At 30.2% G+C, this 13863-nt stretch overlaps 1 protein-coding gene across 1 annotated transcript; it reads left to right on the top strand.

Moving 5' to 3' along the window:
- The first annotated feature begins 224 nt into the window (after positions 1-224).
- Positions 225-1854, top strand: LOC120165940 (uncharacterized GPI-anchored protein At4g28100-like). The gene is made up of 2 exons (XM_039175369.1): positions 225-917; positions 1444-1854. The coding sequence occupies exons 1-2, from the start codon at positions 249-251 to the stop codon at positions 1786-1788; spliced, it is 1014 nt and encodes a 337-aa protein (XP_039031300.1). The 5' UTR covers positions 225-248; the 3' UTR covers positions 1789-1854.
- Positions 1855-13863: the final 12009 nt, after the last annotated feature.

The following is a 13863-nucleotide window of genomic DNA, read 5'->3' as shown; positions in this document are numbered from 1 at the left end:
AATATTAAAAGTATATTTAAAAGATAACACCTTGATTTGTAAAATCTATAAATAAATGCAGAGGAGGTAGCATATTGCCAAACTTTTTCTGAATCACACTTCTTAGTTTATTTCTTTACCATCTCTTCGCTTCTCCCAACTCCCTTACCCCACCACCATTATCAGTTCCCCCAGCTTTTTTATTTCATCAACCCAACACCCAAAACCAGGCACGCCCCATTTCTCTTCCGAGCCACCTTCCCCAATCAATGTCCCTACATACCTTCCCTTTCTTCCTCTTTGTCACCCTTCTTTTCCCTGTTTCCTTCACTATATCCCACCCAGACACAGCAAGCGTCCAACTCCTTCCTCTAACATCATCATCGCCGCCTGCAACGATCCCTGCATTTCCCGAGCAATCAAATGTCGCCGGTTGTCCACTAGACCTACCCGAGGAGCTCTTTCACAGCATTAAAAATGCATGCGGCACTAAGAAAAACAGCGGTGTCACGGGGCAGCTACACCGCAGCCGCTGTTGCCCCGTACTCGCGTCTTGGCTTTACGCCGCCTACTCCTCCACCGCACTCGGCATGACCGGAAGAGTTTCACCGGCGGTTGTGGAGGGCAACCCGTCGTACGACATGCCATTGTTGCCTGATGACTCGGAAACGTGTGTTGATGATTTAGGGAAAGCTCTGAGACGGAGAGGAGTGGAGTTGGTTAAACCAAACGAGACATGCGATGCGGTGTACTGCAACTGTGGCATCAGGCTTCACACGTTCACTTGCCCTGATGCTTTCTTGGTTGATCAGAAGGGCAACCTCGTCGGGGACGACAATGTGGAGAGATTGGAAAGAAATTGCTTAAGTAGCAGCTCCGATGTTAATGGATTCCCCGGTCTTGGGGGATGCAACAAGTGCTTGAAAACTCTTCATTTGGTAACTTTTCTCAACTTGTTTCTTTTGTATGCTTGCTTTACAATTAGTTTGTTCTCATCTGAAGATCTAATCAGGGATTTTCACTCGTTTTTGCTAATTGGGAAAGTGGTTTTTTCTTTTTCTTTAGCTTAAAGGGTGGATATGATCTTAGTGAATGAAGAATTCATGCTAATTTTCCATTTTTTTCTTAGATAAATAGCCCTTTTATGCATTGCCATTACAACTTAGTGGTTAAAGTATTGTTATTTTCTTTAAAGGATTCGGATTCGAGCAATAGTTAAAGTAGGATATATGTTTTATCAATGACCGAAAGAAATTTTCAACATGCATTATTTTATAATCACCCAAATTATTTCGAACAAAAACATTAAAAAGGGAAGCTTAGACATTGATTCTTTATCAAATGTTAAAACCAGCTAATTAATTAATTGGCTGTTCAAAAGCATGTACCAAATTTGTCTTGAGTTTAATGATCAGCTTGCTAAGTGTTAGTATTTCTTCTAATGTGAAAACAACGATGGTGCAGCTGAGCAAGAAGAATACTTTGAATTCAAGCAAGGCGGATGAGAGGACCACCAAGATGCGGAACAAAGATTGCGAGCTGATGGGTCTCACGTGGCTGCTGGCGAAGAATCGAACTGCATACATTCGAACAGTTTCCACAGTTTTACAAGCGATGATGATGAGCGAAGACGGTTCGAGTCCTTCTTCCTGCACTCTGAACAGCGATGGGATGCCGCTGCCTGTTGATTCTTCTCAAATATTTGATCAATCCTCATCGGTTGCACTCAATCTATCACGACATCTCGCAATTTCATCACTTTGCTTCTTGCTTATCAACCTTGTCGTGTTATCATACAGGTCTAGTTAAGGCATTAAGATGGCTTCTTGTTGTTGTTTTGACGCTGTAGAATTCTTTGTTTCGGTAAGTTTGGTGTGAGTTTAAAAATTAAGTAAATTTCAACACATGCCTCGTCTTGTAAGGACAAAACTTGAGCAAAAATGGTAAGCAACTTAGGGAAAATTTTAAAGGACAGTAATGCAATTCACGAGAAATTCATGAATCGTTGTATTTCCCAACGAAGATCGATATTTACATGCCCTACCAAATTGAGTTGTTCAGACCTTATGTCTCATATTCCTAAAGAACACAGAATCATCGACCTTTCACCGTTGCTATCATTTTTCTGCCTACATTTTTTATATGGTTTCAGTTAATCGGTATAAGTGTTATATTTAACAAGTTAATTAATCGAATCGTTAATGTTAAACGATTTTGGTCAACCGAACCATTAAAAATTATGGTTAACGGTTAAAGTTAATGTTACAACTACGAATTTTGATAAACGGTTAACTGTTAATAAATTAAATTTATAATTGTATTAGGAGATGTACATACTTATACCAGTGCTATACTTTTTGGGTTTGGGAGATGTATATATTTACACCAAAGCTACACTTTTTGGGAGATGTACATACTTACACCGTTGTAAATATGTGTTAAGTGTTACATTTTTTTTAATTTTATTCATTTACACTAGTGTAAGTATGTGTTAAATGATACACTTTTATGTAGTATGAATTCTGAAACTTTAAAACGTTTATGTTGTGTTATTTTTAAAAAAATAATTGAAATAGGTTAATTGTAGGTTAACCTATAGGTTGTAACAAAGGCAAAACTAGGAATTTATTATAGCGGGGTTAAATATTTTTATTTTTCATAAATGCAATTTTTGTTAATTGAGGGATGCCTGGTAAATTTTTCTTTATTTATTTTCAATATTAATTAATAATTACAAAAATAATTGACATGGCCAAGGCTCCCCTTGGCCTCACGATGTTCCGCCCTTAGGCAGTAACATAATCGTTAATAACGTTTAACCATTTTTTAACGGTTAGATTACGATTAAAAAAATCTTGTAACCGTAATAACAATTAACTGATCGTTTAGGTTAAACAGTACGGTTAACCATCCATGAAGAATCCTAGTTTAAGTGCGGAGATAGACCATGAATATATATTAAATTTTGTAAGTTATAAATTCAGGTTTTTTAGTTATAATCATAGTGGTTTCGAATTCATTACCTTTTTTATATATAATTTTCAATTAAAAATATTTTATATTTATTAAAAGGGAATATTTAACCTATTAGGAGATAGTAATTGAATTATGATTTTAAAACAAATTTACGGATTTGGATTGTAATTTTACAGAAATCGTTGATATTCCACTCGAATCTTTGGATTGAAAAGATTCACTTCATTAAGTGTGTGTCATAATTTGATTAGTTGTTAAAATGACATATCCGTACCAGATATTGATTTAATAACTATTTTAAGTTAAGATACTAAATTGATCCAGAAAAAAGTAAAAGAGTCATTTGAGAAAAATTGATAAGTTCAAGGGTCAATATGTATATTAAGCCTATTACGTTTTGTTTTATTAAAAATTAGGTTTTATCTTGGCTTGGGCCAGGGCTTGATTGTTTGTGCCTTTCGGGTAATGGGGAAATGGGTGTGGTTGTTTTGGGTTAATGGATTTATTTAAAACATGTATAATAAGCAAATTTATTATATTTAAAAATATATAATAGAAGTCCTGAATTCGAGCGATGTGTCTGTAGAACGTATATACTGTCAGTAGATTAAGAAAATTCTAAACATATACTACCCTGTAATTACCTAGACTATTCAACTTATATACATATTTTTTTTGTTCCAGACCTGAGTTAAAAAAACACTATCCATATAAATATAATATTAACTTTAAATTTATTTGATAAATTGACCCTAATTTCCAAATAGATATAAAAAAATATTCTTTTGTAACAATTTTTTACAAGTATGAGATGAATATAATGTATTATATGTTCAAAGACTCTTAATCATTTGATAACTAACGCTCGTATTCCTACATACGTGGTGCTCAAACCCGAGACCTTAAGGGATAATAACAAATATCTTAATCACCGACGTAATGGATTTTGTAATCATTTTTAAAATGTGTAATCTTTGATCTTAGTTCGAAACCATATAAATGTGAGAATTTTCCATCTTATTTCTCGTAACTCTATTATGATAAAATGGTTACCAAATGTATTTTCATAATTCCATGGAAAGCAAATTTTTGTTCTGATTTACTAATATATTTTTCAACTTGAAAAGAAAAATTCAAATCATTTTATTCAAAATAGAATAAAAAGATGGAATATTCCTGGAAACAAGTTCGACTCATGATGCTTGCATTAATTTTTCAAAAATAAAGAAAACAAAATTGTATAGAACAGAATCGATTTCTCCAACAGACCACATCTATCTTAGGAATGCCTAATTGCAAAAGTAGACATTTAAAGGACCAAAAGAAATCCTAAAGGGCATTAGTTAAAAGAAGATGCTGATTGAGAATTGTGAATAAATTGTTGTGAAAATGCTATGGTAAATAAAGCAATTAAAGAACATATTTAGCTGCATAAACAAAATATTGGGCTGTGAGGTTATAGTTCATATTTAATCCCTTGTTTAAATCCATCCGGTAACATCTTATTTAATTGAATTAAAATGATAACTAAATTGATAAAATGTGTAAATATTGAGGAACCAAAGTATAATTATGTCAATTTTGTTAATTGTCGTATTACCATCTCTGTTAAATGTTAACGGTCAGTGGTCTCATTGAAGCATTTAAATAGTTAGGTGGTTTGATTGACGAAATCGGAACATCGGTAGTCAAAATGAAAGGGACGATAATTAAGTGGTTATCCCTGTAATTTACTCTAAACTAATTAATATTTTATTTAAAATCGAATCAAAATTAAATTAGATTAGGAGTATATCAAATCAAACAGAGACAAATAAAAATTTGACCCGCCCATTCCATCCTGTTGTTTTGTTTGTATAAAATTTTATTGTTGTTTGCTTAGATAAATAATAGTATAAATTATGTATTTATTCACTCAATTATTCTCTTGATTTTATTTTGACCATCTAATTATTATTTTTAAAATGCTCACTAAACTTACATTTGATTATATTTTGTTCACCCGTTATACAAAAACATAAATTTAGTAATGATTCTGGAAAAAAAATAGTTGGATGACTTTAATAAAATCATGAGAATAAGTGGATGAGTAATTACGTAATAGTAATTCTTATTTATCTAAATCATCTATGATTTTATTAGGGATGAGCTTGGGTCGGGTTGGGTTTTTTATCAATCGAACTGACTCGATAAAAATACACCTTCCACAAGAAACTTTACCCCACTTGAGTTTAAGGTGGATTCATCCGAAACCCAACTCGATCCTAGTTTAAGATGACTTCACCGACCCGAAATTCGGCCCTCCATTTGAGATAAAATCCACACCCTACCCAACATAAACATATATATAATTTTTAACTTTATTTGATAAAATATGAATCTAATTGAAAAATAATAATATAAAGATAAATATTTTTATAATTATATCTACATATATAATGTATAATTACATTACTTTTTTAGATTGGATATAATATTTTTCATCCAAAATTTGAACTCGATACAACCCAAACTCATAATCTGAAAATTTTTGACTCGATCTGAATTTTTTTTAACATAACCTTATTAAATCGAATCAAAATGAAACCATCAAACCCAAGTCTAATGTTCTCTATCTATGATCCCTTAATAATATGCAAGTGGATTGGGGGGGGGGGGCATTCCTTTCCCACTGCCAAGTGGTGGAAAGTCAATATGAATGTACAAGATTTTGGGGTAGCAAATTGATTGAATGAATTGACAGGGTTTCAATTATGTGATGCGGCATGCATCCGTATGGGCTGTGGACCATACCAATTCTCACTTTGCCGCCTGCTCAACTGGACCAACAACACTCTCTCCGCAAGTGCATCCAATCTAACACACCCTTTCTTTAACGTACAAATCAAATTTAAGACATATGCACGAACTAATTTATATCGGTGTTTAAAAAATCGTTAGTTTTTAAAAGATTATGTGTTCAATCATCAATAATTGTAAAGGTGAAGTTTATTATCAAATGATTGAAAATATTTAAAACATATATTATTTTTCAATCACCTTAACTTAATAAAAAAGAAATTAAAACATGAACTATAAGATTTTATTTTGAATTTTTTAATATTAATATGCAATAAGTTTATCAATGTTAATAACAAAGAGACAATTTAAGCCTAATATAATAAGGAATTTAATTTGCATGAAATATTATTATTCGAGTAATGATCTTATATAAAATTTTAATTATTTATCAATTTTGATCAAATTAGATAATATTATCTTTAAAATAATGAGTTTTTTACGTACTATTCCATTTGTTGTATATTTTTTTAATTACATAACTAACTATTTTGGATGTAATTTAATAATATATCAAATGTAAAAATTTTATAATATTTAACCAATAAAATGAATTAGTTTTATGAATTTTATATACTTTTTTTAATTTAATATTAAAAGTTTAACTTATCACAAGGATAATTTAGTATATTTTTCAACATCACATTATAATTGTATATTTATATTAAATAAATCAAATAAGGTAATGCAGCATTCCTGATATGCTAGATAATAATCTCTGTATTTTTAAAATTTGATAACACCTCTAACAAAACGTTGACCTGACATCTGGTTGTTCGGTCAAAGATGGCATGTCCCTAATAATGGCGTTGCTTTTCAGGATTTCTTTGAATTTTCTGTTAATTTGGAGGTGATCCTTTTGTAGTACTAATGAGAGATTTCTCACTTCAAAGTCTTCAAAACTCTTGTACTTATATTTAATGATTTGAATTTATTAAACGGTCTTAATAAAAAAATATTATCTTCTATAAATAATTTAATTTCAAAAAATTATATCTGTCAGGTGTGTTGTTAATAATAAAAAAATATTTTGAATATATATTATTTTATAATCACTCTAAACAACTAAAAAAATTAGAAATATTTTTTATGACGGTCATCAGAACTTTTTATAGAATATAATTTTTCAAAAAAGATATAAAATTAATTTCTTTTATAGTAATTTAAATTAATTAGAGATAAAGTTATAATTAAATATTATATTTTTTAAAAATAAAATTTAAAATATTCTCTTAATTAATTTAATTAGAGATAGTAATAACAAATGATATATTTTATTATAGATTGAAACAAAAAAAATTCTTCATATTTGAGGTATAATGAATTTTGAGTATATAACAAGATTTATATTTTACTGGATGAATAACTCTTTTAATAAACCTATCACGTAAATTTATTTTTTGAACGCATACAGTCGAACAATCAAATTCAGTCTAGTGAGATGAGACACTAAGTTCTTAAGTAAGATCATAGATTTGAATCCTGAAATTTATGAATAGGATACAAACCAAGTGACATCGGTGGTAAAGGAATTATTGTTATTCCTTGAGGTCACGTGTTCAAGCACCAAGAATGCCAAAAGTATAAACGTTCAATGTAAAATGATTGAGAATTTTCTTTAAATATATATTACTTTGTATTTGATCCAGATTGATAAAAAAACGAATGAAACAAATTGAGTTGGGAGGATAATCCTTATCTCTGCAGTACTCGATCCGAATTAATTGGTTAATAAATCGAATTAGGACTATTGTCTAAAAAAAAGTCAAATTCGCGTGCTTCTGAAAAAACAAAAGAGAAGAAGCATAGGCTGAAAAGGTTGAAGAGATGATTCAACTTGCATAAGTTATGTGGGTCACATTTGTCTTTGCAAACAGAAATAATAGAGTATTTATAGTTTGTTTTTCCTCATCATTATTCAACACCCCAAATAACTTCTAATCCACAATATATCATCAAGTGTACTATTTAAATATATTTATAATATAAATATCTTCTCCATTTCTGAGCAAAATTAATGAAATAATGTGATTGAAAAAAATGAATAAAATAAGTATGTTATTTAATTAATTAGGAAAACGAGATTTTACTTATAATAATGAAGTCATATTTTTTATCGATAATAAAAGAAATTATTGTTTTCTGTCAATTAAATTATAAGGATTTTTAATTAATCTATCACCTTAAATTTATTTTTTTAATAGAACCAGTTAAAATTTGAATTCTCACATATTCAATTTAAAAGGTAATTTGAATTTAGTTTATATTGTTGGACCTGAAAAAATAATTATTGTTTACTTTAAAATAAATAAGATGACAAACTGATAAAAATAAGTCTATAAATTTACTTAAAATAAAAATATATATATTTTTTCAATTTTGGGTAAATATAAACAATCACTGAAAATCTGAATTCTCAAATATTTAATATAAATATTTAGGATATTGTATGCTTAATTTTATATTAATTGTTGGATGTGACAAAACAATGAAAATATAAATATTATTCAAACTGAAAATTATTATTTGACTAGATCAAACAATAAAAAAAATGGATAAGACGACATATTGATAAAATAAGTCTGTAAATTAGTTTAAAATAAAAAAAATGGTATATATAAATCAATCAATGAAAGTATGAATTCTCACCTACTCTATATAAATAATTAAGATATTGTATGCTCAATTTTCTACTGTTGGATATGATAAAATAACAAAAATATAGTTAATGTTTACTATGATGTTTATTATTAAATTAGAATTGACAATAAAAAATTGTATAAGATAACATACTGATAATTTAAGTCTATAAGCTTATTTAAATTAAAAGTAAAAAATATTTTATTATTTTTGGGTATATAAAATCTAACCAATAAAAATCTGAAATTTAAATAATGAGGATATTATGCGTTCAATTTTGTATTGTTAGATGTGATAAAATAATGAAAATAATTATTGACAGGGATATATCGCAGGGTGGGATGGGATAGTCATCTTTTAAAAAAATTAAAATTATTATATATTTTAAATTTTTTTTATGTATCTTCTATTAATAAAATAATAAGATGAAAAAAAAAACGAATAAGATGACAAATTGATAAAATAAGAATGTAAATTTGTTTAAAGTAAAAGAAAAATATATATTTTCTATATATAAATCGACAAATGAAAATCGAATTTCCACCTACCCAATTTAAATAATAAGACTATTATGTGCTCATTTTTTACTATTAGATATGATAAAAAATGAAAATATAGTTATTGTTCACTATGAAACTTATTCCTAGATTAGATAAAATAATATTAAAAAATAGGATATATAAGCGTGTCTCCATAGATGGGGTATTTATAATAAATTGTTTTGTAAATTTATTTAAAATAAGATAAAAATAGTTTTAAAAAATTGGATATGTACGTGTCTCCATAGATGGGGTATTGAGAGAAACTAGATATTTTTAAGAGAAAAAAAATAGTGAGAGTGTTATTTTTAATCATGTAAGTGTTATGTTATTAATTTTATAGAATTATTTAAAATTTATTTGTACAAAATATAAAATGATTCATATGAAATAGAATGAAAAATTCCTTGAATATAAAATCAAAAGTGAAGAAGGCATAGTAATCTTCTTAGAAAAAATAATATTTATATATATGCAACCCTAGTGACGAGATAATTTGACAAATCAACGTTTATATCTTGCAATTGTTGGTGTTCGAACTCGAAACCTCTAGAAATAATAATTATTCTTTTAACCACTAAGTGTTGAGATGTTTCTCTGCCCCACAACGGAGAGTACAAATAGTACACTTTAGTGTAACTAATCTCGAAAAAGTGAGTATTTATCTTTCCTGAATTAGATGAAACACTATGTTGTAAAGTCATCACCAATCTTTTAATGTGGTGAGATTGATCACCAAAATATTATATTATTCTAATAAAATTCTTAAGAATAATATTAAAATAATACAACAAATGGTCTACTTACCAGAAAAACGAGTTTGGAGTCAGTTACATATGGAGAAGGATTAGCACCCCTAAAACGCCTAAAAATTGGTACCAGTGTTTATTAATTATTGCTTTTGCAATAAATCATGAATTTGTATTTAAATTAATTTACAAAAAATTGAAATAAATTGCTATTTAATGTTATTAAATATAAATATCAATAATTATAATACTAAATATTAAAACTACATAGGATAAAATATTAAAATTAATAATCCTAATATAAGATATAAAGACTAATGGTATGATTAATCCTATAGTAATGATTAAAATATAAAACAATAATATTAATTACCATAATTCGAAATAATATTAAAATAGTGTACTAATAATGTAATTTACCCTAAATTATTATATAGGTCAAAGTGTAAATTATTAAAATATCAAGGACTATACATGATATTTATCATAAAGTATATATATATATATATATATATATATATATATATATATATATATATATATATATATATATATATTATATATATATACACGGTCAGTGACCTAAATAAAGATAAACAAAATTAAAATGTATAAAAACATGCTTTTAATGACTAAATTATAAAGTTACAAAGTTACAGGGACCTCGGGCTCAATTTCCCCATACCCGAATTACACGCAGGTCCCTCCCCAAAACGATACCGTTTTGGGAGGGGTATAAATAGGCCTCATTAGGCTCTCTAAAGAGAGAGAAGCTCTCATTTCTTACTAGAATTCCCTCACCGGAGGGAATTCATCCCCGGTCAGCAGCCGATCGCCGTCATCAACCGCCGTCGCCGGCCACCACTCACGATGGTCGTATATCAACAGAATACACCAAATCGACCCCCCTTTCTTCCTCAAGCCGAATCTGACAACCTTTTCTCATACAAAACCCTAAATCATAGTAAATATAAGATTTATACCTTCAATGCTTCGTCTTCTCCGGTGGCGCGTGAAGGTGCGTAGATACTCCGACGATGGTAAGGCTTCCTTCACTCTCTTCTCATTATTTTACTAGTTTGGATGTTGTGTATTGGGTGCTTGCTTCGTTGTTGTTGTTCTCTTGTAGGTTCGCCATGTTTATAGGGTTCTTTGGTACACCCTTTGGTACAGTTAAAAGGATAAACCCTGGTGAGTCACCGGGGCTACGGTGGTGACTCACCCTAGGGGGCAGTGAGCTGTGCGGTGGAGGGACTGGGTGCATTAAATGCACTCAGATCTCACGGATCCGGTGATACGTGGCAGTGGCTGGTTGGAGACAACGGCAGCGAGGGCATCATAACACTATAGTAGTGGCCGAAATAGCCCTAGGGTTACAATGAGTACCCTAGGGTTTCTGTTGGTTATACTTGGGACCGTTGGGTCTGCATCTAGATCAGACGGCTATGATCTGCTGACGGTTAGAGGAAAGTGTTAGAAACCCTAAATCAAACTTAGGCATATTCTTGGACCTGTGGGGCTATTTGGGTCAAGTTTGGGCCTAAACTGGGCCATATCTGCTGGGATTTTATTGTAACCGGGCATTCGGGTGTAATGTGTAAATGGGCATTCGAGTTGTAATTTGGGCTTCATATTTGGGCCTGTAAAATTGTAATAATTAATTCTAATATAATAATAATATAATAATATTATACTACTTATAACGAATCGAGACTCGGACGAAAACAACTGTTGACAGTTGCCCCTCTTTGCTTATTTTTGTGTTAACAAGAATAAAACAAAGATAGAAAGATAAGAAGTTTTCGTCCAATTGGCTTCATATTTTGATAAAAATTCGTTCAACTACTCTTTCGTGGAGATCGAACTTTTGATCTGATCTTGCTTCACTACTCTTTTGTGAAGGCTTTATTGCATTGCTTCACTACTCTTCCGTGAAGGTCAGATTCGAGATTGATTTTCTTCCACTACTCTTCCGTGGAGATTGGATTGACTTGAAAAGAATTTGTTTCACTACTCTTTCGTGAAGATCAGATTCAAGGTTGATTTATTTCCACTACTCTTCCGTGGAGACCAAATCTGCAACATTGGAAATAACTTGTTCCACTATTCTTCTATGGGTACTAGACTCATGTAATCTTTGGATATCCCTCTTTTTAGGGATTTTGATTTGATTACTCATATCTCAGAGTTATAATATCTTGAACATTCGGCTTTCTTTTTGAAAAACCTATAGATGTGACATTGTTTTGCTATCATGCATTTATGAATGTAATGATCTTATTTATGCCTAAAATGTGTGCAATGACAAAATTTAAGGGTATTTTCTTTTTCTTCGAACAAGGGCCCCTTTTTGTTGTCCATTCTTGACTTAATCTTATCATGGGTACAGCAAACATAATCATTTATCTTAGCTGACCATCTTGATCCTTTTTTGGTTGAATCTGAACTTGTTTTTGTTCTTCTTGAATTCCACCAGTAAAAATAACAAACCATCCAATTAATAACAAATATTTCAGATTATCATCAAATATCTGAAACCTCTTATGCACTTCAATGTTTCATGTATCATGTCATTATATGTTAAAATCATTATTAGCCTCAGAATACCAGTACTCTTCCAGAACTTTTTGTACAATAATACATCATGACTTTATGTACTTTAAGTTAAACTATATATTTTAAATTTTCAAATCAAGGTGCAAGAAAATGCCTATTTTTATTCATGTAAATAATTTACATGGCAAACTTTTTCTTGTAAAGACAAAATAGGCATCCTCAAACACCAATAGCACAAATGCTTTTGAACTGGCACGCCGCAAAGTGATTCGAGCGTAGCTTCTGTCAAAAGGAACTCGAAATTATGATGAAGGTGTGGAATTCCTTTTTATATCACCAAATCTCCAATACTAAAACCTATCATTAATCATATGGATGAACAACAAGGTCTTACATCCTTCTTTCCTTTCATGCAAAATACCTTTTAACCGCATCAGAATTCACTGGGTAAGGTAATTATGGTCCATCCATTTCAGCAATGACTAAAGCTCCTCCAGAAAAAACCTTTTTTACAACATAAGGTCCTTCCCAATTTGTCATCCACTTCCCCTAGAAATCCTTCTGAAAAGGTAAAATCCTTCTGAGTACGAGATATCCTTCATAAAATTCTCGGAGGTGAACTTTCTTATCATGTGCTCGTATCATCCTCTTTTGGTACATTTGACCATGACAAATAGCTTTCATTCTCTTTTCTTCAATCAAATTCAGCTGGTCATATCTGGTTTGTACCCAATCTACCTCATCTAGTTTTACTTATGATAAAACTCGTAGTGAGGGAAATTCTACCTCAATAGGTAAAACTGCTTCCATCCCATAGGTTAATGAAAATGGAGTTACCCCAGTCGATGTTCGTACTGAAGTTTGATAAACTAACAGAGAAAATGGTAGTTCCTCATGCCAATCCTTATAAGTTTCAGTCATCTTTTCTATAAGCCTCTTGATATTCTTATTAGCTGCCTCAACCGCTCCATTCATCTTTGGACGATAAGTGGTGGAATTATGATGTTTTATCTGGAACTGTTCATAGACTGATTTTATCATCTTGTTGTTTAAATTCAAAATACTTTTCTGATCTGAACTTCGTAAATGAGAGGCTGACCTGTCTTGCTACTCTTAGCTTCTCTTCTTGCTTCTCAGAACCTACGTGTGAAAAACTCACACGCTAACTCGATGACTTAGTGAGGCATAAATAAACTTACTATAACATATCACTATTAATTCCTACTATACACACACCATATAATCATATGCAACTATAACACAAATTATGCATCAAAAATTAAATGCATAAATATACATATAATTTCATTGTCTTTATTATTATTCTTATACTTAATAGCATTATTTTGTTATTAATTCTTAGTCATATGCTTTTGTATCGAACATTCTTAACTAAACCATATACATATCATCACATCACTTATATCATTCCACAATGAAACAAACATATAATCATACTAAATTTATTTATGTTATCTTTTTAATTAGTCCATGTACACCTGTGAGAACATAAAAATATGTGAGTACATTGAGGTTGTGCACCTATGCTGTCATCACAGCTCATATAATTCCCACTGAGTGGTATA

Source organism: Hibiscus syriacus, unplaced genomic scaffold (genome assembly GCF_006381635.1).
Source record: "Hibiscus syriacus cultivar Baekdansim isolate YM2019G1 unplaced genomic scaffold, ASM638163v2 tig00111621_pilon, whole genome shotgun sequence".
In the NCBI taxonomy this organism is placed as follows: Eukaryota; Viridiplantae; Streptophyta; class Magnoliopsida; order Malvales; family Malvaceae; genus Hibiscus; species Hibiscus syriacus.
Note: the sequence above shows the minus strand (reverse complement) of the source record. Positions and strands in the feature narration are given on the sequence as shown.